The 25,280-nt window shown below is 39.2% G+C and overlaps 2 protein-coding genes across 12 annotated transcripts in view; one reads left to right on the plus strand and one right to left on the minus strand.

Moving 5' to 3' along the window:
• GIGYF2 (GRB10 interacting GYF protein 2) overlaps nt 1–25,280 on the plus strand; it is a 76,075-nt gene that overhangs the window by 18,156 nt on the left and 32,639 nt on the right. For all 10 annotated transcript variants that reach the window (XM_065844285.2, XM_065844288.2, XM_065844291.2 and 7 more), the window contains 3 exons: nt 3,397–3,505; nt 10,239–10,350; nt 10,905–10,945. In XM_065844285.2, coding sequence (XP_065700357.1) covers nt 3,397–3,505; nt 10,239–10,350; nt 10,905–10,945 — 262 coding nt within the window. The remainder of the gene's footprint in view (nt 1–3,396; nt 3,506–10,238; nt 10,351–10,904; nt 10,946–25,280) is intronic.
• KCNJ13 (potassium inwardly rectifying channel subfamily J member 13) lies at nt 16,213–24,975 on the minus strand. Of its 2 annotated transcripts, none has more exons than XM_071812399.1 (3): nt 24,085–24,975; nt 18,494–18,971; nt 16,213–17,602 (listed from the first exon to the last, which is right to left on the minus strand). In XM_071812399.1, the coding sequence occupies exons 2-3, from the start codon at nt 18,969–18,971 to the stop codon at nt 16,980–16,982; spliced, it is 1,101 nt and encodes a 366-aa protein (XP_071668500.1). In that variant the 5' UTR covers nt 24,085–24,975; the 3' UTR covers nt 16,213–16,979. The 2 variants fall into 2 exon arrangements, with proteins under 2 accessions (XP_071668500.1, XP_065700366.2); XM_065844294.2 differs by having other exon boundaries at nt 18,494–18,974; nt 24,085–24,974.

Consider the following 25,280-nt stretch of genomic DNA (forward strand, 5'->3'; position numbering starts at 1 on the left):
TACTGATTTTTTTTCTTTTCCTTATTTCTTTTCTAAGAGAAATTAGACTATTTTTACTGACTTGAGTGTAATTGGATTTGTTGCAGGGGGTGGAAGTTTTAGTGCTAGTTTCTGAAGATTTCAGAGTATCTTCCTTCCTTTGCTCTATGGTATTGTATTCTTGATTTGTTTTTTTTTTTTTTTTAATAATATTTTTGTACCTGGGTATTCTAGCATACCCTATTCACCTCTTCTGGAATTCCTTCCTTTCCAGAGTTGATTCATCTCTCTTGTATCTTTTTAGGATTCTATCCTTTGAACATAAGATGCCAGTTGTTTAGCTTTTAACCAGCAGTCGTGTTTAAGTTCACGTTAATATGCTGTAGGCATTTCATGTTATAGTTAGTCCTAAAAGACAACTGAGATCGAGAAAATGCTTTTATGGGAAATCTTAGCCCAGGCCTCATTCTCCAGTGAGAGCAGGAGGGATTCAGGAAGGAAGCCCAGGAAACGGTCAGCCAGATGTACAGTAGCACACCAAAATATTGAACCTCAGCGTTAAGTACCTTTGGACATATATTTTGTTGATGCAAACTTCCAGCTTTTTACAGTTAAAGGGGATGTTGACTTCTGGTGATTGTTGAGATGCTCTCTAAGAGGCATAATCCTATTTTAAGGCAATGATGTTGAAAATGGGCTGAGTAGCTTCTTGGTACAGGTGAGATGGCAAGTGTTGCAGAGTGTCAGGGATTGGTGGTCCTCTGGTGCATGCCCAGTGTTTTATCAGTCTTGAAAACTTGTGAGGAGTTGGTGTGCACTCTGTTACTGTTTTTTCCTGTTCCTTTTCACCTGTAATAATACAGGAGTCTTCATGGTTCTTTAACAGTTTTCTACAATCTCCACCAAAAAAAAAATCTTAAAGAGGAGGTCCATATTCCCTTTTTAATAAAGTCTATAATGCTTTCTGGGGCCCAGAGGATGTGAACAATCTGCTTTTTCTTAGTCATAGAATCACAGAATGGTTTGGGTTGGAAGGGACCTTAAAGATAAGCTACTTCCACCCCTCCTGCGATGAGCAGGACACCTTCCGCTGGACCAGGTTGTTCAAAGCCCTGTCCAGCCTGGCCTTCAGCACTTCCAGGGATGGGGCATCCACAGCTTCTCTAGGCAACCTGTTCCGGTGCCTTGCCACCCTCATGGTGAAGAATTTCTCCCTTATACCTAATATAAATCTACCTTCTTTAAGGTTAAAGCCATTACTCTTTGCCCTTGTAAGAATTCCCTCTTCAGCTTCTTGTCTGAAGATTTTTTTTCTCCCTTCAAGACTGATTTGAGATACCAAGGGAATGGCATTATTTAAGCTACAAGAAATTCCTGGTGTTTGTTCCCCATGACATAATAAACGTTGTTCATTATCAAGAATCATATTCAGAAGTGATCCTGAGGTGAATATTAATGGCTTGGCTGCTAGTCATGGTGCAGGAAAACACTTTCATCTGAGGTTGATAAGAGTTTAAAACACCTTTGTGCCCCCTCTGTGAATACTGAAGAACTTGAGGGATGAAGGTTGGGGAGTCCTGTAGAGGACAGGCAGATCAGGATACATGTTCTTCAGGGTAGTGTTCAGTTGAAGCTGAACCTGTCAGGCTTACTCTGAGCTTGGATTTAGAGCAATTCTTGCTTGCAGCCTGATAGCATTGGAGTTGTATATGCAGTATGTTCAGGAAGAACTTTTATGGGATGTCAGCTATATTAATTTAAGTTTAAATTTGTTTAGTGCTGTGGAATTCAACAAGCTACATACTTAAGGCTGCAGTATTCCCTATTACAGGACATGTATGTACTTCGGGTGGAATTGCTGGTCCTTTTTATCCTTTCTATGTAGAATGCCACTTTCCTGGTGATAAGGATGCTGAGCTAACCTTGTGACTTACTGTGATCTTACCATGTGTATTATCATCACTATGCGCATTACAAGGCTTGCGTCTTCACCAGAGCAAACTCTACAGAGGAGATAGAGAATTTGTTCAGAGTTTAGGCAGACAAGTAAAAAAAAAAAAGGCAGAAAAGGAAGTGAGATTCCCATTGTATTCTAAAAAATAAAGCATCAGCATTTAAGTAATTTCCTACAAAAGATGGTGAATCTCATCAGTAGCTTAAAGTTGTTTCTGCAGTAGAATATTTCACTGCTTCACAAAAATGCAGAAGGATCAACAGCAGGAAAGGTGGCGATTTGCTTAGAGGTGAATGGAGGTGGTTTAATTTGACTTGCTGTTGAAATGGTTGCTTCAAACTTTGAAGAGCTAGCTAGGAAAATAGAACCAGATTTAGTGGAGGTTCACCTTGCTATTTTGCCATGCAGGACTGGGGTTTTTTTTTGTTTTTTCCCCTCAAACCTACTTAGTTACCAGTTCTTTCTTGAAGGAAGATCTGCTTTGTAGGAAGAACAGTTAGGCTTGTTTCTGAAATGGGTTAAAATGCCAACAGATGTCTGTTGGCTTTGATGTTAGCCATTTAGATTTTAAATAGTATATAATTGCTTGTCTCATTGTTCTTTGAAGACCTTCCAAGTCATAGTAATTTAGATGAGTTCATGTAAGCAATTTACCTCTAAGTTTGTGTCAAGAAGCCTGATGTAACTAACAGCCGTTTGGATTCCTTTGCATTCTAATTATTTAAAATTTGCATTCAGAAAGTGTGTGTGAATTCAGGTTTGCTTGTTAATGGTTCTGAATGTGCTCCTGAATTTTTTGGCCCAGTTTTCCAGTTATTTGTGCTCAGAGAGTAGACCCGGAGTTGGTTATAATTATCCATTCTTTATCAAAACAGCCTTTTCTTTAGCAATCATTTCATATTAAAATAAAGTTGGATTTTACCGGTGTTTATTGTCTCATTAAACTGAGTGTCACTTAAATTTCAGAACTCTTAAATACACTTAGTTTTCCCCAAAGCATGTTACTCCCATGATACATTCAGAGGAAAGAAAGAGACTTATTTCTAAAAAGGAGGTTGGGAAATATAATTTTATTCAAGTTTTCTTGCTTTTTACATGTTCCTGCTTTGCTTAAGGAAGTAAGTTTATAATTGGTGTTAATTAATGATGTTGGGTGTATGTGCCAATCTCTCTTTGCAACTGTATGGCTGTGTTTAAAGCTACTGATGGTTTTGATCACTAGCAAGAGCATGGAAATTTCAGGTAAGTAACTTGGAAGTGCTAATATTGATCAAGCTACTTTTATAGGCTGCTTCAGCTACTCTTGTCTCCAAGGAATCCTTTTCTTTTAGTGTTAGTTATGGAGAATTTGTGATGAACGTAAGAAAAGCAAAGCTGGTATTAAGCTAAACTTAGAATAATGTCAAGTGTTTCTGGTTTTGTTTCAATAGAATCTCACTTTGACTCTTTCTTCTTCTTGGCAGAGAAATTTCTCGATGTCTGTAAACAGTGCTGCTGTCCTGCGGTTGACGGGACGTGGAGGAGGAACGGTGGTAGGGGCTCCTCGAGGTCGAAGTTCCTCTAGAGGTCGAGGTGAGCTGTCAGTGGGATGTGCTGCAATGGATGTAGGTGATCCGGGTTAAAACTGCTGCAAGATTTTCTCATGCCCAGTTTATTTTCCCTTGAAGTTTTGACACCTTTCCAATAAGGTGGTGTTAGAGAATTAAGATTTGTGGTTGTTCTGCACACTTTAGTGCACGTCTGGTACTTGTGTTATGTGCTCTTGTCGGATTGGTAGGTGTGAAAAGCGAAAAGGAAAAGTAGTTTTGAGGTGGAATGGGCAATTTCTTGATTCAGAGTTGTTAGAAATAACTTTATTGAAGGTATAAAACCAATTTATAGGGGAAGGGGAGAAGAATCTACAAATGTACTTAAAACAATAAAATTGGTGTACAGTGTTCTGAGAAGTCATTTTTATTTCTTAACATCCTGAGAATAACCAGGAGAAGGTTAATGGGAAGACATGCTTCAGTTTGGGAGAAATTAGAGTCGTGCCAATTTTAGTGCATCACTGTAGTTGATGTCTCATCCTGGATCACTTCAAACATTTGCAAATGCATCAAGAAAACATCCTCAAGCCATTATCACTATATTCAAAACAAATTGTTAAATCCAGAATTTATCTTAGCAGTTTCCTTGCAATGTGCATGCTGCTGTGAACCCTATTTTGGGGGTTTATTTGTAATACGATGGGCTACATTTAGAACACTAGGAAGCGAATAACTTGGAAATATGATCAGGAGCAATTAATCATAAATCTGTCTTTGCAGGTTCTTTGAGGTTTCTCTTGGAGTCCTTTCTAATTTAATTCTGAATGTCCGTAACTGGTGATATTTTCAATAATGCCTTCAGAAATCACTTCTATACATGATCAAATGCTTGACCAGAATTTTCCTCTGACTTAATTTTTTCTCTCATTTCCGTTCTTATTCCTTAATTGTGCTTTCTTCTTGCTTTACATCTTCCAGATACTTGTAGATTGGCATCTGTCCTCTTGTGGTTGCTTCCTAGCTAAAGCATATACATTTAATCTTTTACAAGGCTATCCCCAGATTTCCCTGTCACTTTCCCTTATGTTTTTAATCTTTGTCTTTGCCCAAATGCTCAGGCCTTAATTTAAAAAATAAAAAGTATATGTGCATATATAGATGTGGAGTGACGCTTATATATACCTTATATATACCTTTTGTTGTGCATTTGAAAGCTGTTGCTTTTTTGCTGTGTGCTTTTAATGTCCGTATTGCATTACTACCATCTGTGTTTTACTTTTGCTAGGAATACACGTATTAGCTATTTTCTTTCAGATGTGTTAAGGCTTAATTCTTCAAATGAAATTAATGTTGCTTAAATGCGACAGAATATGGTTTCTAATCCAGTATTTCTATTATTGAATCTATTTGTATGCATGGAAATTTTGTTTGGCAGTAAAGTTTGATTCATTACACTTAAGTGGATGGAACTTAAAATGTATGTAGTAGTATTAAGACTGTTGGAAAGCTTCTGTGCATATTCCTGTTTTTTCTCATACTTCTTTTTTTAAGATATATTAAGAAGTATTAGCTCAAGAACTTGGTTGTAAATTCATCTTTTTCACTTAATTGTTTTCATTCTCATTTGATCTTTTAATGTATGCATTGTTATATGCTGGTTAGGCTACTCTGTCATTCTTCTGCTAAGCTGTAAAGGACATGTTTCTCCACCTTAAACCATTCATGTTGCATTCTTTGTGCAGTTTGAAATTGTAAATTACTGACGTTTCCCCCTTTCTTTGATCCTTGTTGCTGCTTATTTCTTTCCATGAGCAGTTAGTCTTGAGCTTTAGACATGAGTCTTACCAAAGTATCTGTATCTCAGCAAACAAACTAGGGCTTCTGCCAGGACCAAGTTGTAGATTTTTGTAATTATACACGTGATGTTCATGTAATCAAGGATTTTGTTCTAATAGTTGTTTATGAAAAGCTCAGTGTAGGACTGACAGCTAACTTAGCAAAAGTAACACTTTACTTGCAAGGAGCAAGCTTTGAATGCAGTTCTGTTTTTTTCAAGTTACAGTGAAAAGGACTTGGAATTTCTTCAGAGTTTGTTCACTAAGTGAACTGCTTAACTTAGTTTTTTATTGCTTTGCAAAATTGCCTGGGTTCAAAAGTCTGCCGATCAAATTCAGGCTTCACTTTTACCAAAACAAGATTATTGGCTTGAAGTGACTCGCACAACAGTAACTTCAGGGAAAAAATTGCATGTAGGATTACATTTGTTAATTAAGTTCCCTCACTGAGGCACAGATCACAGAACTGTTCCGGCATTTGGGAGTGTGAGGGGCAATCTGTGGCAGATGGGCTCAGGCAAGAACGGATGAGCTGCTGCTACAGGAAGGTTATTGTTAGAACTCTTAAATGTGACTTCCCTTATCAGTTTTTAAAACTACACTCAGTGAATATTTTTCTCAGTAGTCACCCAGGTCTTGCTGACAATGATTATGTTTATCTGATGTGAAAATGATGACTGTGGGGAAGTTGCTTTGATTTTTTTTTTTTTTTTTTGTTTAAAATGTTTGTGCTGAAATACAACTTCGTGTTACTGTTAAGAGCCATTGGTAGCACGCAGCTGCCATCGCTAATACTGTATGTGTCTTGTGTGGAGACAAATCCAGAACATTTTGTGTAGTTCTGAAGTTATATTCTTTAAAGAAACCAAGTACTTGCACGTGACCTGTTTTCTAATTGACTTGTTTTCCTGGGAGCTCCCTGTGGTGTGCAGTTAAGCCCTGTGCTTTGTGCTGGCCAGATTGGAATGTCAACATTCATGAATAAGAGCCTCAGACTAGGGAAGGATTTAAATAGTCCCTGGAATGGGCTGTAAGCTTACAGACACCTTGTTTTGTAGCTGTTCTCCTTTCTGCTTAAGACCCTTATGAAGGGTACTTTGCTTCCCATTAGAACCCTTTCCCCTCCCACCCTTTGTCCCTTTTGTAATCTGTCTTTGCTGCTGTTGGAAAGTGTCTCAGTGGTGTGACAGTGGAAAGTTCTCACACCTAAACAACAGGAGTTGAACTACAGTTATCCTGCTCTTCCCACACACTCTTATGATTGTACATCCTAAACTCCAATCATGCTGTAATTTCAATAATTTACTTATATTTTTTTCTTTTTGTAAGATTTTTTTTGTAAAATGACAGTGTGTGCTGCTTCTTGCCCTCTTGCTTGTGTCTTGTATTTTTTTTAACTGAAATTCAGACTTGTCTCTTTTACAGGTGAGAGATTTTTGGCTCTTATGATGGCAGTATCCAGTGCTTTGAGGTCCTCAATCTGAGGTTTTTAAGGAATGACTGAAATATGAATGACACAGCTGCTCCATTCAGTTCTTAAGTGAAAGGGTCTATTGCCGTCTATTGACTTTTCATTCAGTACTTTGTGCAGCATTTACACTCAAAATCTTTCTCATGTGCCAGGCATATTTTCAGAAGTGGCATTCTATTGAAAATAAGCGTGTCATTCTAGATTTATTAACCACAAAAAAAGCCTAGAAGTGCAGATACAGAATGGTGAACACTGTGTGTACATGTGCAGTTTTATCCTCTCTGCAAGGATTTTCACATGTTCTGTTATCACTATTTAGCTGTGTCCCAGTGTTCACTTTGCAGTGAATAACTGACTCTGTACACCAGTGTTTTTCTTAACTAACCGCTTCTGTAGCGTGGCAGGATCTGTTTTAATGCAGTGTGCTTCTCACGCAGTGCTCTCATTGGTTTTTCCTGGAGTTGCACATGTACTTCTGCTGGGCTCTGTTGAACATCTTGCTGCTGCTCCTGAACGTTGGGCCTCTGGAGGATGCTGTGGCAGGGGGTGGCACCACAGCCAGGGCAAAGGTGGCTCAAGTGGGTCCTGTCTGGTACTGTGTAGGACTTGGGTACTGTGGCCCCGCAGGCAGACTTGCATGAAATTGCCGAGGTCATGTGCTTGGGTGTTTTGCAAGGTTATCTTTTAATTCAGACCATTTTGGTGGCTGTGCACAACTGAAATACTGATGAACCATGACACAGAGGTGGGTAAGTGGAGAGAGGTTTCTTGGGCTGTTGTTTCACATACTTCTAAAGCTGCCATAAGATATGCTGCTGTTGCAGCAACTCTCATTCTGTTCTTCCCCTTAGACAGGTCATTTGCTTTATTTGCTGATCCAGTCTCCCATATCTCCAGCCTTCTGGTGCTGCTAGTTGTGTGTCTGCTATCAGTAATCAGTGTGCATTCATGCTTGCTCACACTGCAAGGGGAACACTACAAATGTTGCTGTCACTCACTGTAAAAAACAAAACACAACCAAAAAACAATAAAAAAAAACCCCAACCAGAACCCCACCAACAAACCCCCCCACACACAACAAAACCCAAACCAGAAAAGGACAACAGGTTTTGTTTCTGTTGCAAAAGTGTTTGCAACTTTCCACCTCCACTACCTCAGGGACATGAGATGAGTCAGTGCTTTTGTTTGGTTTTGACTCTGCCTGCCTCTGGTTTTCTCTTGTGAGCTGCTTTTGCTTTATTATCTCCTGTGAGAGGAAGAAAGAGCTTTCCTGTAGTGAAGAAATTGCACAAAGATTGCCATTACAGGAGGTGCTTAAACTTTCCTAGGCTTTATTTGTGGAGAGTAAGAGCTTGGACTCCTTTTCCAAGATCTATGGGGACCTATAATGCCTTAACTGAATAAACATTGTGCTGCTTTTGATGTTGTATTACATCTTTACTGTTTCTTGCCTTTGCAGCTTATTTTGCACTCATGACTAAGGTCAACCTTGTAGTATTGGACTTGCCATAGTAAAGGAATTAGTGTTTGTATTAGTTGTAGGTCTAATTGTGATCTCCTGCCTTGAGTGCTCAGTCAACTCCTCTGTCTCCACCTGAGTTTGTGTAAGAACAGCAATGCTGCATCAGGCAAGGGCAACTCAATAGCCTGTCTCTAGCAACAGCCAGAAGAAGACACCTCTGCAAGAGAATAAGAACTGTGTGAAAATACTCAAATAAAGAAGCATCACATGTATGCTCAGCTGCCAGACATCTGCAATTCAGTGTATTTGCTGAAGCAGATGTGGTCTCTGTGTTTGGCAAATCTTTGTGTATTTATCTTTCTTGAGTTTGCACAGTCTCCATCTGAACTTGAGCATCCCCAGAGCTCTGTGCTAAGTCTGCATCTCTGTGACAAGGTCTACCACTGCACTGCTTTGCTGCTCGTGGGAACAGGAGAGTTTTGTCCCAAGAGGATGTTTAAATCCTGTTTCTGAAGCAGAGAGAGAAATTGTACAGACATTAACTTTGTGGCTTCTGTATACAGCCTGCAACCTGTACTATCTGATACAAGAACAGTGTGTATTTGCAGAACCTGGCTGTATTATCTGGGGATCACTTTTCTTTTTCTCTGCCAAGACAGCAACTCCTTTTTTTGTTCCAAGAGATTTGGTACAGAGTAGTAAAGAAACTGGTTGATTGGTTTTAAGAGCCTCTTGTCGTGGGACATTGAAATATGGTACAATTCCCTGATACATCCAGGGGTCTTTAGATTTTAGATGTAGAGGCTTGTTATCATTATTTTCTTCAGAAAACTGCAGAGACTGGTGTCCATTCTCAAGGTGTTTATTTCCTGTTTCATTTGGTCATTCTGTCTTATTCCTCCAGCTGGAATTGCATCTCATCCTTTGAGGTTTGTTTTCTTGAAGCCAGAAAGAGAGAAAAATCAAAGGATTGAGGCTTGTGATAATTTCATAGCCAAGAATTTCCTTTACCAGATGCCTTTTAGGTTCTTGGACTTGACTATAGAGACTACATGTGTATGTAGGAAAGGTGTTCTCCTGACAACCAACTGATTGATGTATTTCACTTGTCTTCTTTCCATTAAATATTTTAAATGATAAGTTAGCTGATAAAAAGCTGCCATTTCTTCTGCTGTAGCACTTTGTGAAGTGATGTTTACCTTTCGTAGATCCGGAAACTTCACCCCAGCCATTCATCGAAGCAGTGCTGGAAGCTATCTTGAAGGTGTGGGGGATGTGTGTGGGTGGTGTTTTTCTGTTGCATTTTTTCTTTTTTAACCAAACATCCCACGCTTACCCAAACACTGAAGACGTGCTTCAGGATGCTTTACTTGAGTATACATCTGTAACTTTTTGTCTTGAGGCTAGATATGAGATACCTACAGAGAATCCTTTCTTGAAAAAGTGAGGATCATTTTTATTCTATAGCTACTGGGGTTCTTCATGCTGTCCTGCCTATACCTGTCCTGTGATCTGTCTTTTTCCCCTGCTGCTCCTGGGGGAGATTTCTGCTGAGAATCACTAGAGCTGAATAGGGGTGAGGCTTCCTTCTCACTAACCTTGACAACAATAGTTATGAGTATATCTGCAGTGCAGTACTGTTATACTGGATTCTGTTGTTAAAAGCAGCGTCGTTTTTATGAGTGTGAAGTACACATGTACTCTGTGGATGTTGTGTGAACAATGCATCCTTTTTTGGTAATTTCTGTTGGGTAAGTATCTGTTTTCTGTGTTTTTCTGCATAGTATTTATTTCAGAATTGTTTGCCTGTTCTGTCTGATCTCGTACTTCTTGATTAAAAAAATTACTAAGACTCTTTTTTTCAGTCTTTTTTCCCTTTGCCCCAGATAATTTCACTGGGGCTTAAGACTGCAAGATTAGTTTAGAGACACCAGGAAAGGAAAACCTACCTGATTCTTCCAGCTTCTATTATTATTTGTACAAACACTTGTGTTTTTTGTCTTTTCAGGCAGAGGCCGAGGAGAAAGCGGTTTCTACCAAAGAAGTTTTGATGAAGTGGAGGGTGGATTTGGGCGAGGAGGGGGCAGGGAAATGCACAGATCACAGAGTTGGGAGGAAAGGTAACAGAACTCTAGCCCTTAAAGTTTTTTTACATGCGTCTGCCTAACTTGCATTTGTGCCTTTTGACTTAATGAAAACACTTCAGGAAAGGTGATTAGGTGTATCTGTAAGTGGAGTGTCTGCATTTCTAAGATGGAGTCAATGCAGTAATATTTGTAGGAACTCAGGAGCAAGTAAAAGAGTATTTTTGCAAAGAATTTTTCTGCTGAGTTCCTGGGAAGAAGGAATTACTTCAAGAAAACATAAATTATCACAGTTGCAGTGGAGACGAAGGGGTGAAAATATGGATTGCTAAAGGATTCACTTCAATTTTAGTCTGAACTTTGACAGTACTCAGGGTTGCATTTCAAAACATACTTAGTTGCCAAAGGCTGTCTGTGTATCAGTGTTCCTGAAAATGTTGATTGTCACTTGGACCTTTAAAGACACTCTCCGTCAAGCTCTGATTTTTAAAAATGTCCCCTACCAAGCTTAAGAAAAAAAAAAAAGCCATACCTAAAATGAGTGGAGGAGTTCCAAAAACTTATTTGAAACTTCTATTCTACCTTTCTAGGGGAGACAGACGCTTTGAAAAACCAGGGCGAAAAGATCCAGGTATGGTTTTGTTACTGTATGGGCAGCAAATGGGAGGGTGGAGCAGGGTGTGTTTTGGGAAAGGGACCTATATGTACATAAACTTTTCATATTACTCCATGTATTGTTGATACAAGATTCGTGATACTGTGCCAGGTTACCTAAACGTGTTCCCAAAGTGTTGCTTTTTAAATTGTGTTATTTCCACTATTAGACATCTGAATGTTTTAGAAAAGAGAAATCTGCATCTGTTTGTTCAATTAAGATGTGATGTCTACAGCTGAAACTGAAGTCCTGTACTTCTGTGAAAGGAGTCTGTGCTGATTAACAGGTGTGCTGTGGCAATTTGCCTTTTCAGTGTGGTTTTTAAACATTCCTGGCCTGTGCTATTTTGGTCCCTAGGACTTCTGCACTATGTAAAATGTTAATTTTCTGAATGCTTATTAGCATGAAGTAGATCCCAACAGCAATGTTTTGAGGTTCCTGTGCTGATGGAATTACTGTCTGTGAAAATATTTGAAGTCATCATACAAATCTGTTCCTCCGGGTTATCATCTGGTTTGCATCGTTGCCATTCCTCTCCTATTCTGTTCCTTAAATGCTTCATGCTGGCCATGTTCAGGCAGAATACTGGAGCCTTAATTTTGTCCCACTAAGTCTGAATATTCAGCTGAACTTGGAAGTGGGTTGTCGTCTTGGAGATGGAACATGCCCACTATATATACCGAGAGTGTGAAGAACATTCACGGTCTCCTTTATCAACTTCTGTTGCAAGTGCAATAATTTCTGCTTCATGGGTTCATGTGTTGATTGTGCTCTGGTATGACCTTACTCTCTCTCTGTGGCACATTTCCACATGCGTGTACCACATGTGCTTAGGGACAGGTTCGTACTAGGAGAAGCTTACTGACGAGGACTCTTGCCTTTTTAGGACCCAGGGGATCTTTTGGCCTTCGCTGAAGGAGTCTTGGCTAAAGATCCTCCTTAGTGAGCATATTGGTAAAGGATGGGTCAAAAAAAAAAAAGGGTTGTAATGAGGTGTGTGTTGGTCTCTTTTCCCAGGTATAAGTGATAGGATGAGAGGAAATGACTTGAATTTGTTCCAGGGGAGACTTAGATTGGATGTTAGGAAAAATTTCTTCACTGAAAGGGTTGTTGGGCATTGGAATGGGCTGCTCAGAGAAGTGGTGGGGTCACCATCCCTCGAGGTGTTGAAAAGACCTGTAGATGTGGCACTTTGGGATGCAGTTTAGTGGTGGACTTGGCAGTGTTGGGTTACCGGTTGGACTCTATGATATTAAAGACCTTTTCCAGCCCAAATGATTCTATGATTCTAAAAGACAATTGCAGCTTGAATTGCAAGACAAACAAAACCGAAGCGACTTAGTTGCAATTCGAAGTTGTCAGGAACGTATTTTAATCCCTGCTTCGATGTCAATACTTTTATAGTGAGAACAGCGTAAGCTGTTGTTTTAATAATGTTGCAGATTACCGTGGTGGCACATGTTTTAGGAGTCTTAGATCACCACGTTTGCTTTCAAAGCCCTCCCGATCCTCTCCCCATGTAGTTAATTGATTTTTGTGTGTTTTGTAGAGTGCTTTTATTTTTCTGCTTTATAAGTTGAAAGCCAACACAAAACTACGATGTTGCTTCTAAAACTAACTGGACATTGACCTGAGATTGGCCATCTCTGAATGCCAGTAGTGAAACTTTGAACTTTCAGTGTGTCTTTGTATTCAGAGACCTTTTGAAAAATAAAAAATTATTAGGAAAAAAATAAGTAATTAGATTTCAGGACTGCATTTTTTTACAAAACACGAATGTAAAAATATCTACCATAGCTGATTCCATTTTATTTGTTTAGCCCTTTCCAGTTCTTGTGATAAAATTACACCACTTCCAAATCCAGATGATAGAATGTACTGCAGTTCTGCTTAAGACTGATGAAAGTATTGCATGTCAGTTTAGTAGGAGATGTATCTCTCAGCTGAAATGGAGAAGAATTTATAGTATGCAGCATGTCCTTGCTGATGTGTGCCTGCACATGGGGGTTAATACTTCAGTGAGTAGAGAGGGTGTCATGTTTGTAGCAATTGCTGGTGTTCAGAACTTTGGAACCACATCTTCTGTGAACCATTGTCAAGAGAAGACGGTGTCCTAATATGCTGCTTTGGAAGTCCTGGTTTGTTGTGAGGGATGGTGTGTTTATTTTCGAATCACAAGGCTTTCTGTAGTACCTCTTTGTTCTTCTTATGTCTTTTGTTCTGTTTCTCTTCTAGTTTGATCTTATTTGGCTAAAAGCTCTGTAGCACAGCGTGACAGAGGCAAGAGATGTGCCATCTTTTTGAAGTTTTAATATTAAAAAATTGTTTTAACAATAGTAACTTATGTTTGTATGTCACTATATTGGGGATTAATGTCCTAATAAGTGGAACAACAATTTATCTCCTCTTTGCCTTCAAACAGGAGTAAGGTGGAGAACACAAAAATATTAGCAGAAGGTGTTGGTCTGATTTGACTTGGGCCCTGATTAATAAACAAATAATTACTGTTATGTAAAGACTTTCCAGTGATAAAATACTTTAAATATGAGACAGGGATACACATGCACTAGAAGAAGTCGTATGTTAATACCAAGCACTAATACATCCCACAGAGCGGTGGAAGCAGGAAAGTCAAGGAGTGAATTGGTGTGCAGTGTATAATTCAGACTAACATGCTTTAGCAGCTGCGTATGTTGGTTTGTTATCCTAGTTAAACTCCTTAGTTTAGAAATTTGTCTCAAACTTTGTCGTGCTTCAGTTTTTATTGCTCTTTCGCGGGGCCTTGGATTAGCTTCAAATTACGTAATTTACTGAATTGCCAGCTTTTTTCATAGTCTTTGTTGTGGGTGATCACATTACAGAATTAATAAGAGCTCAAACATTGAACTCTTCTAGGCATTCATAATGGATGATAATGCAAGAACCCTTCAATTAAGAATCATGAGACTAAAAAAGTATAGACCTTCAACAAAGAATTTCTTCTCAAATATGATTAATATGCTGTTCTTAAAAAATAATGATTGCTTTTTCTGTGCTCACAACAGTTTGCAAGTTCATGTTTGACTGATTCTCAACATAAACAATATCTGTTCCTGGTTTCAGTTGTAAATTGAAGATGTACAAAGTATTTGCGAGTTTCTGTTGCAGATTGTGATGGTTGTAACAGACTTCAGTGAGAACCCAAATCACTTCTGGAAGGTTGAAGCCCATTAGCAAAGAAAATGAGCAAGTTGCTTTGTCTTTTAGAACTGCTTAATTTTCTGTGCAGTCTCTTGACTAATATCAGTTCAGGAGCTGAGGGGACTTGATTAGTTACCAGCAATTATACCCTGGTAGTAAATAATTGTAATATAGATTAAATAAGATATTTAGTAAGTCGGTTATAGAATCTGATTGAGTTCTGTTTAATTTTTTTTTTGTTAGATTAAGATGACTTGAATATAAAAAGGGTATTCCAGTAACTATAAAAAGGATGATGAACTTCTTTGAGTCACACTTTCCTTTATTCTGCCTGGCTTATTTTTCTTCCATACCTCAGTAGCAAGAAGTGCATCCAAAGAGGTTCATCGCCAGCTTGCTCTTGCAACATCAGTCAAAGCGTGGAGTGCAATTTTATTGCATCAGAGCCTATCAGCAGTTCTTCTAGGCTACTAGTCCATTTGGGCCATGGCATATTTCCAGTTCTTGATGAAACATTTGTGGTTCCCCAGTTCTTTGGAAGTGTAAAAGCAATAGGGGGTTTTCTCTACCCCTTGTTCTGCAGCTGTTCTGAAATAACTACACAGTCATGTCTGTCTGTCAGCTTCCTCTGTAGTATTTTTCAGCCTGACATTCCAAAAGGTGGTATTTGAAGATTTCATTTGGTGTATACTAAATGTATTTTTTCTTTATACTTGCTGCTGTGCCCCATTTTAAACAACATCAATACATAGAAAATGATTTTAAAAACAGGACTTTAAAGTCTCAAGTCACTTAGAAACTGAAGCAACCCACACTTTAGATGTTAACTGAAATGAGAAATAGCTTTTTATAGCTTTGGCTCTAAATGGTGAGATTCTAGTACTGTTCTGTTGGGGTTATACATCTGAATTTGAGAACAATTGGTTTGTTTGAGACTGGAGTCTGTGATATATGGGAAAATAATAGATCACACAGAATACTGTTCTTTTTCCTTAATGCTTATTTCAGACTTGACGCAAGCATCTGTTCTACTGCTCTTGCACTGGTTCTTAACTTGTAGGACTCTTCTCAATGTATTATATTGGTAGAGGCTGTGCAAACAATGCTTGCAAGAAATACTGAAATTGTCACTGATACGAAGGTGAAAAAGGATATCTAGACTGTATATGCATCATCAGCTCAGAAAAGTGGGGTGAAGGCAACATAACTTGATAGTGTGTTGCTCTGTAATTTCTGCAATATTCATCACTGCTTATGAAGAAACTTAAATCTAAAAAAAAAAAAAAGATTTTGAGAGTATCTATAACTAACCCAAATCTGAGGTCTGGAATGTAGGGAGGGATTACTTAAACGATTTTTTAACTGGAGCTGAGTTGCAATGGCAACCTGGGCCTTCTGCCTATGAGAAATGCTTCTATGAGGCTGCTTCCCATTTCCTCAGACCCTAAGACATAGTGACTTTTTTTCTAACCTCTTTTGGGATGTGAACACACTTAATTCAAGTGTTTTGGGGCTTATGAAGAACTCAGTTAAGCAGTATCTCATCAGGCAGCTTCAGACTTCTTTTAAAAGGAGGCACATTTGGTGGCGTACTATGCTGTTGTCAATGAAGGTTTCTGGGAAAAGCCTTTTACCTTTGAAAGATAACTTTGCTTGACTGTTCGAGTTTGAACACATAATAGACACTGCTTTTGTTAAGAGCTTGGAAATAACTATACATCATTCTGTTTATTCTTTAGCTTCCTGAATTATTTAGGAGATTCAGAACAATGTCTTAATTGCTATCAGTTTGAGGCACTGAAATACAAAAGTCTTATGTATAGTTGGATTTAATTTTTTTATTTCAAAATTGATTCAAGTGTCTCTAAATATTTTTGTGCTGTGTGTACAGGCGAATATTGATGTTAAAGCATAAAATACAGATGGATGCAGTTCTACTTCTCATGTATACAGTGCATCTTTCTGAGTCGAACCTACTTGAGACAAGCAACACAAAGGGGAGAACATGTAGAATGTATGGTCCTGTTAAAAAAAAAAAAAGTACATGAATTAATCTAGAATAGTTTGTTTTCCACTGCTAAATAATTTATTCAGTGTTTCCAGATATGAAAAAATTTCCACTGCAGTATACGTTATATACATCAAGATTTGTGGATAGTGTCTTCAAAGACTTGTCTTGGGATGGGATGTTCTCCTCCAGTTCAAAGAATGAAGAACTACAGTTAGTATTTACAGTTTTGCTTAATAAGCACAACAGGAGTGATTTTCACTGCCATGGGAGATTGGCAGTACTTTCAAAGAGTGAATTCGGCCATCTGAAAAATATAACCCCATATCCCCAAAGAGTTAATAGAACAGAAAAATTAGGATCTTGGATGAACAGTTGCTTATCCCAGAACTAATATATTTACTGAATAACACCATACTGATTTTGACTGAGATTTTTCTTCTGTATTATTGTACATTTTGTCACAAAACTGGTTAATTATGATTTTGCTCAGCTTGGGGCGTTTTGAATGTCTTTTTTTTCAGGGTCAGTGCAGCTTTAATCATAGTCTGGTGAATTCAGCAGGTAGCTCTTTTAATTTCCAGGAATTAGTCGTGTGATTCTTGTGCCTGACTTTGTCTTGGGTGGTTAATCCAGCCTAAGCTTCTGTGGGCACACCAGTTTTCTGTACTCTGTGTATCGTCATGTAATCAAAAGGATGTGAATACAAGAGAAAGATTGCTAGAAGATGGCAGGGCAGGCAAGGAGGGAAGGTTGCAAATGGAACCTGAAAATTTAATGTAATAATGATCAAAAAAGGCCAAAGTTCCAGCTCTGTTCTCTCTATTCCACGAGGCCAGTCTCGCAGAGCTGGAAGCTGTCGGCGTGCTGTCCGTTGATGCGGATCTCCTTGGCAGTCTTTTTTGGAGTCTTTGAGTCGGCCGCAGCTGGGAGCTCAGGAATGGTCTTGTCAAAATTCTCCATCTTGATCTGATATTCACCCTTGGCATTGCGCACTAGCACGGGTGCAAAGCGATGATACGGCACGATCTCGGAGGGGAGGTAGGATGTTCTCCTTTGGCACATTTCTCCTGTGCCCTCCTGCACAGCTGACAGAAAGACAACCAGCTCAAAATGGTGAGCATCTTCTCGTTGGAGGAGAGCAGCCAGGGGGCTGGATGGAGTGATGGAATGGTAGTAGGTCAGTGGAAAGGTGAAAAAAGGACACTCATCTGAAGTAACACTGTCTAGGTGGAAATCAACGCTAGTTTGGTGCAGCTGCCCATTCTCTTGTTCTTGGTAAAGTATAGCAGAAATCTGGACACTAGTCAGTGGGCTGGAGCGTGTGTTGGCCACCTGGAACATGAGATATGGCTTCCCCTCGGTGTGTGTCACCACGGCAGAGCGGGTGAAGCGGATGGAGAATGCCCGATTCTTCGGTCGGGCGATCTTTGCCACAAAAGCACCTGCATTACGGAAGAGAACAAACTGAATGTGAGCACCGTGCCCAGGCTGGTTCCCTGCAGCCTGCAAGCTCTGTCAGACAGCCCAAAGGAACAGGTCAAAGTTGGCAGGCTTGAGTGGACACGGTCTTTCTTGCTTCAGCATACATGTTTGAAAACTGCTATACTGGCATCACACTAACCCATTTCTGTTTAAAAAGTGTAGCTTTCCTAAATTGCTTCTTTCTCTAAACTATGTTCACTTATTAATACTTGAAGAGCGAACTGTAGCTGTAGGAGGGCAATCCATTAGCTTGCCCCAATTTACTGTAATTGGTAGTAGCACCTGATCTCTGTGTGCTGCCACTGAAGCAGCTCTTTCTTAATACACAGTAAACCTGTCTATTTTTAAAGTCTTTTGAAATGCTTTAAACCTGAAAGTTATTTACAATAACGTAAAATACCTTGAAATAGGTGTGAATTGTAATATTTTTCATTTCACCAGGTACTGAGGAATACTTAAACACCTAGTTACAGATCCACAAAAATACTTCAGGTAGACAAAAGTAAACCTTAAAATCAAAACCAATTTGCTTTAAATATTGTAATTCCATCAAAAAAATCTTGAGGAGATAATGGTATAAGAAGTGATTGCGAGTGATAAGTGGGGATCTGCTGCAAGTATTGTTCAATGAATAGTGGAACTCTGAAGTCCAGATCTTGGTATCACCTAATTTATGTCTTCTGTTAATGAAAGTTGTTTAACTTTTACTACTACACTACTGAAATCGCATCACCCTTCTAGTGACTGACTTGATTTTTTTTTTCAAATATCAATGTGACCACTATTCTGCCTCCATTTCTCAAATTGAATTGTTACACCTAGTCTATTTAAACATAAATATGAAGGGTTACCTGTGATGAAGGCTTCCAGCATGAGCCCCAGGACCATCTGTATTGCCAGCAGGGCAATAGCACTGGGACAGTCCCCGCTTGGGAACATAGTGCCGTAACCAATTGTGAGTTGTGTCTCCAGTGAGAAGGAGAAAGCAGCTGTGAAACTGGTGATGTACTTAACACATATAGTGTGGTTGTCAGGTGGAGCATCGTGGTCCAGCTCCAGGTCCCCATTCATCTCAGCCAGCAAATACCAAAGCACTGCAAAGACTAGCCAGTGAAGGACAAAAGAAGCAGAAAAGACAAGCATCATCCATCTCCAGCGCATGTCCATTAATATTCCCCATGCGTCGCGGAGGTACACCAGACCTTTTCCTTGGGCACCGTCCATCTGGAATGTGCTGTGTCCATCCTTAGTGATCATCCTCAGGTATCTTTGGGTTAGGAGGGGAGCACTGGCTTTGGTGTTATTGCTCTCTATCATATCTGTTGTCATCTTCTAGAAAAGAAGAAAAAAGGAACAAATGGATACGGTGCAGCATATTTGTATTTTGCCGAATGTTCGTGGTTTTTGACACATCAGCAGGGTTTGAAGTACTGCAGCCAACAAAGGAGGATTTATACATTGCAATCCAGAGAAGATTAAGTCAGGAGCCTGGAGAGGAATTTACCACTGTTTGTGGTAATACTTTGCTGAAAAAGATTAAGTTTAAAAATCTAACTGCTTCTCAAATGTTCCGCACTTAGTTGTTTAAATATAACTTTCATACTTTACCTTCCTAAATTTGCTTTTGAGTTGCATGCTTTAATTCTTCAGGAGTGAGTGGGATGGGATTAGGCCTACTGTATCTGCAAAGAAACTGAGTTTTGTCTGATATCTGTTTTTGTAACTTCTTTTTGGCAGAGTATAATAGTTTAGCAATACTATTAACAATAGTACTATAGAAATAATGTTTATTGTATTATTTCTCTGACATGTTTATGCATTTTAGGGCAGTACTGTAGTGTACCAAGTAGCCTTTTCAGACTTCCCTGGCTTGGAAAACGACTGCTGTCTGTGCCACCATGTCCACTTAAGCAGAATTATGGTATTCAGGGCAGAGCTGCTTCTGAGAGTCTGAGGCTGTTTATATGAGGATTGGGTGAAAAGAGGACAGGAGACCAGTACTGAAAATATACTGAGACATAATTTGAAGTCTGGTCTGCCGAAGCAGTCTGTTTTTTATTAGTGACCAAATAAGAAAATAGGACAGCAAGTGTCTGGGAATTAAGGGGTGAGGGTTGACTTGCAAATGTGGGAAACAAAATGGATATTGTAGATATTTAACATGTTGGGTTCCTTTGGTTACTTGTAAACCTCAAAATTTGCCAAACTTGGAGATGTTGATTATCTTTTGCAAAGACACTGGCCGCTCAAATGCATGAATTTTGTAAATACTGGATGTTTAAAGTTGACTTGGGGCAGATTAAAATTAAGTATGGATTAATGTAAAATAGAGACTTCATAATGTGTACGATCTACCTAACGAAGGTTATGAGGAAGCTTGTTTGTAGAACACCAGAGGATTTAAAAAATGTGTAAATTCTGCAAATCATAATTATACATATGAAGCAAAACTGACAAGTTCACCATCAATTTTGACCTTTCTCTGAATTTAATGCAAGTGTACTAACAGGCTACAGTTGGATGTTTTCCAAAAGGTACCATTTCAGTATTATCTTGAAATGCATTAATCTAAGGATTCAGAATGAATTTATGAAAGGTAAAAATCTTTCTTGTGATCATTGATCCTGTAAACCAGCAGTTTTCATGACTGTTTACTTGATACCAAATTTGAGTAGTTACAGAACGTTCTCTTTTGCTGTTACTTGAGCTTAATGCATACTGAAGGATGAGAACTGACATCACAGTGAATATTTAGCTAAATTTTCATTTTTCTTTCCATCTGTAGGTTCTTACAACCATCCAGCTATTTCTTCTGTCCATGCTGTAGTCAAAGGAAGTAGAGTAGATGATGGCCTGAGCAGAATTTGGTGGTTTTCTCCTCGTTTTTGTTTTCCAGTTCACATCTCTTAGAAGGAATGTTTTGAAACTGCTCTCTGTACCAAAGAATAGTGTGTTTACTGAGCTTCTCCTGGTCAATAGTACCAGGCTACTTTTCTTGGTGGGTTCTGATCACAGTCTATTTAGTGTATAGCGTGACCCCCCCACCTTCATCTGAGTTTGATCTTTGATCTCCAGAATAGCTCTCTAGATGACAATTTTCAGTCTTGCTGCGCTGTTAGGGAATTTACAACAACCTGAAGGCAATTTTAAGTGCTTTGGGAACCAGATGATGAGTGACTTATCTGTAGAGCAGAGTCCTTGTGCTAAAATTTAGAAGAGCCCTTCTGGATGCCTTGAAGGAGCTGGAAAATGGGCATCACTGAATAGGAAGGATGATGGAGCTGTAGGCAATGCCTTGATTTGATCATCTTAGAGTAAGCAGTACTCAGAAAAAGCTCTCCCTTGTTTGAATAGAGGAGAACGCTTAACAAAATGCCTTTGGGTGTACACGTCGTGCAGTCTTGGGGGGAAAAACAACAACAAAACCAAAAAACCCAACAAACCACCACCAACAAAAAAACCAAAACCAAAGAACAAAACAAAACTCACAGCAACAACAACAAAACAAAATGCAAAACTAGTGTATTTGTGTCAATTCTCACAGATTTAAAAATAATTTTCCTCTGTCTGCTCTTTTCCTTGCCCACTGTAGTAAAAAGTATGAATACCTTCTTTCCTAGTTAGTCATAAATTAATGAAGTTGCAAAGTACAATTTGAAGCACCTGGTCTGATCCCCTCCCTAGCGTGATCCTTAATGTCCCCATGTTAATCCCAATTTGAATCAGTGTATATTTTAGGAAAGGGATTCGCTTGAAAACAAAATTGCTACCTTTTTTGTTGGAGAATACTCATCTCCGCTGCTAACTACATACCGTGTTTCTAACCTGGATTTGTCTAATGTCATCTCTTAACCTTTATGTTATGTTGTTTGTCTGGTTTTGCTGTACCTGGTTCCTGACTTGTGATACTGTTATAGCTGTGGGGTGTGCCTTCTCCCTCCATCTCCCAGCTGATAACCTTTGACTGGAAAGACTGGAACTGTCAGAAGTTACGTTTTGAAATCTCTTTTGGCCTTTTGACTAGTTTTTTATCATGCAGTTGGCGTGTCTAATCCTTCCTGTTTCAGCCTATTGAAAATTAAATGGTTGTCACCATGTGTATGTCAGTTCTTAGCTTTTTGAATGTTTTCACCATCCACTTCCATTCTGGCTTCTTTCTCCTGTACACTCTTCTAAGGCAAGTCAAGGTAGGGTGAGAACTACTTTTTAAAATCCAAGTTACAGTTGCCCTTTTCTTAGTGGTTGGACAGGTTCTAAAGTGACCTGGCTTGTTAACAATTTATATGTAATAAAACCAAGCCTTGCAGCTCTAGGATATCTTGCATTGCTGAAATTCATGATCCAGCACTCTGATCTCCCACAGTTTGCCTTCTTGATTGAGATGTTCCTTGTGTTGCGAGAGCTCTTAGAAGCATATTCCTGCTCTGTGCCACCATATTGCTTTCCTCTTTCAAGCATCCTTTGCTTAAGCCTTTCTCTTGCCAGCAGAAGCTCAGCTGTTAAGACTCTGGAAGGATTGCAGGGGGACTTATTTGCAGCAGTGTCTTAATTTTCTTTTTGCTTTCCCTTCTCAGTGGAAAGTGTTTTGAAATGATGTTTTGAGCCTGTTTTCAGCTCGCTGCACTAATGCACCTGCAACCCTTTGAGGAGCCTGAGTGCCTTTTCATGGAACAATGTTCAGGGGAGATGTCTACAGTGCTGCCCTACCTACCCAGCTTCTGCTCTTAATAAAATCTCTCCTAATTGACCTCAGAAGGGATTTGAGGCAGTTTGTAGAGCACTGCTTCATTATAACAGCAAAGTAGGCAAAAGGACCTGCTGTTTGGGAAAAGCTGCAAAAACTGCTTGAACTGTAGCATAATTTGAAGATTTGTTAGAACACAGGGGGTGCTGGCATGTCCCTCTGGGAGTGCTGACATTCCCCCTTTACTAGACCTGGCTCCACACAATCTTGTACTAGTTTCAGACTTAAACATCATCTCTGTATGCTAAGCTGTTGTCATTCAGATGTGTAGCTGCCTCTGCATTTTGCAACAAGAACAAACTAAGTTTCATTTTCTTTCAAGGTACTTTCACGCTATTAGCATCTCAGTATTGCTGGTTTTAGATTGAATGGCAATCCCTGAGATGCTCTGACATTAGGAAATTAAGTTATTTTCACCGTCAATGACTTGACTGGATCATATAACTTACATTAGGAGACAGTCTTAAAATGTAGCATTATTTTGGTGAGAAAAACTGCTTTGGTTGAAAGCGTCTGCTACAGCTGTTGGGAGGATGGTTAAAATTTCAAACATGTTTGTCCTTTAGGTTTTGTACCCAATGCCTCATTGAGATGAATGGGAGTAGTTTATGACAAAACTGTTTTTTCCAAGCAGCCTGCAGAATGAAGATAACAGTTTTCAGGACTTTTGTTACATATATATAAGTAAGTCTTGTATAAATGGGAACTTTAATTTACTGAGCCCAAGTCATACTTCTCAAAAATAGTGCCGCAAAGTATAGGGTGCAAGAGCTTGTACTTTTGACCTTCTGTGACAGTTTACTACCGAATACATTTAAAAAAAAAAAATATAGTGGGAGAGTATATATTTACTTATTTATTTTATGGTACAGAAAGCAAGGCTGTTTCATTTTGGGGGCTATCTGTAATACTCTAGTTTATATATAATGTATTTTCATGTAGTACAGCATGCTGACAATACTGTGATCTGTATGAACCCTAATTGTTGATTGTGTACTAGCATCTGAGTGGACCAAGTAGTTTGGTCACCTTAAGAGAAGCAGAAAAACTATCAAGACTTTGCTTGGATGATGTTTAAAGCTTTAAATATGCTAGTATATATTAAATCCTTACAGAGAAACTTGAATGCAAAATTAGGTTTTGTTAATGGAGGAGTAAATTTAGAGTTAAGAGGGAGGATATTTGATGTAAGGCTGTAGTAAGAGAAGTTTGCTGCCATCCACTTTTCTTGTAAACATGACTTGAAGAGGTGAAACTGATTTCTTTAATTTGTGATGGAACTGAAGCAAAATGCTGAGTTACAAGGAATGCGGCAGAGGGTGCAGATGACTGATAACACTTTGCCAGGTAAAACCCAGCTACCTTAGCTGGAGTCTTGCAAATGCTCCCTGTTTGCAGAGAGTTGCAGAGTCTTTCCAGCACTGCTTATCTTGAAACATTTCTGAAAAAATATTGCGTGACGACTTTGGTTTTACTCTGTATCCTGTTAGAACTATGGTCATCTGAGAGAGCATTTTCTTATTTTTGAGAGGGGAAAATCAGAAACCATTTTTGTTTAGGGTGATGCTTAACTTAGCAAACTTTGCAAATAAAAAAACTCTGTGCCCTGAAAGCAACTTGGATTTATTCGATTGACCAATGACAGAACATTTTCTAACTGTGCAATAGGAAAAAAATAAGATTGTTTTGTGTACTTACCAGTCTTTGAAGGGTTTGTATGCAGGAGAAGGGGAATAGCTGGGCTCCAGGAGAGCGACTGGGCTGGTCTTGTGTATTGCTCCCAACACTGGCAAGAAACTCCACACAAGTGGTTGGTAGAGATCTTCTTTTTTTCAAAAAAAAATTTTTTTAAAATGGGTTTGTATGTCTCATTCCTGTTTTTTTTATAGTGCTGGGGGGGCTGGTTTTCATCTGAAGCTGATTTGATTGGTCATTTTGCCTGCAGGGGGGCCGGTTAGCTCTGATCATGTGGAAAAGAATGCTGGTTTGTTAGGAGCGTTTCTTTACCCAACACAAACCCTTAGCAGCCAAGGAGAAATCCTCCAACACTTACTTGGAGAAGGGCTGCCTCCCCCCTCACCTCCTTAATCAAGATCATTTCTTAGGTTTTGTATAATCTTAAGGTTTCAAGTAAAAGTTGAAAAGGCCAAAATTCCCCTGGAAAAGCTGAATGGAAAAAGTTCCCATGTTGCTGCTAAAAAACACACACTATTCTATGATACTTTAACCTGTGTCGACTACTGTTTATTTAGGTGAAAAGAGAATCTCTCCTGTTGCGCTGCTTGTCTAGTGCCGCTTCCTGCTCTTCGCATCAGGTCCTGAGCTCCCAAGTTGGTGGGAACAGAAAGGTGGGCTGCAGCTAATGGGACAGTCTCTGGAGGTTGTTGCTGAACTGTAGCTTAATCCTGATCAGAAGACGTAGATCTGGCCACTTCTCTTCCATCTCCACATTGCTCCTTTGTGAAAACATGGAATTAATCACAGGATTTCGCTAAAGCCCAGGAATGAGACAACACAGATTAGCTGGGTTGCTGATTCCATGCAGTAAAAGGTACCGTTTTCACTTAAGCTATGTTTTCTCTCGCCAAATGAGGAGCGTTATTTGGGGAAGATGTTTTAGCTGAACAACCACGCAGAGCGGTCAGCATGCTGCGCTCCTAAACCCAAGTCTGAGGACAGGTTTGTAATGCAGTAGTATTTCACACTTTTTTTTTCCCCTTGTTGAGCTGCTGATGTGGGGGCTTTGATTGAACGTCAGTGTAAGAGGATCTGAGAAACAAAGACTGTCGTTGTTTGCAGTAAAACTACTGAGGGCCTGCTGGGAAAATTATTAATGTAGACTTTCCTGCTTAGGAAACAAAATCCCCCCCCCCTTTTTTTTCCCTCCTATTTAA

This window comes from Patagioenas fasciata, chromosome 9 (genome assembly GCF_037038585.1).
Source record: "Patagioenas fasciata isolate bPatFas1 chromosome 9, bPatFas1.hap1, whole genome shotgun sequence".
NCBI classification, from domain to species: domain Eukaryota; kingdom Metazoa; phylum Chordata; class Aves; order Columbiformes; family Columbidae; genus Patagioenas; species Patagioenas fasciata.

Bases quoted from the DNA above. Each gene is read 5' to 3' on its own strand.
- KCNJ13 (XM_071812399.1), bottom strand. From the start codon at position 18,971: ATGACAACAGATATGATAGAGAGCAATAACACCAAAGCCAGTGCTCCC. The intron at 17,603-18,493 runs GTAACCCTTCAT...TCCGTAATGCAG, and splicing joins GCTGGAAGCCTTCATCACAG to GTGCTTTTGTGGCAAAGATC.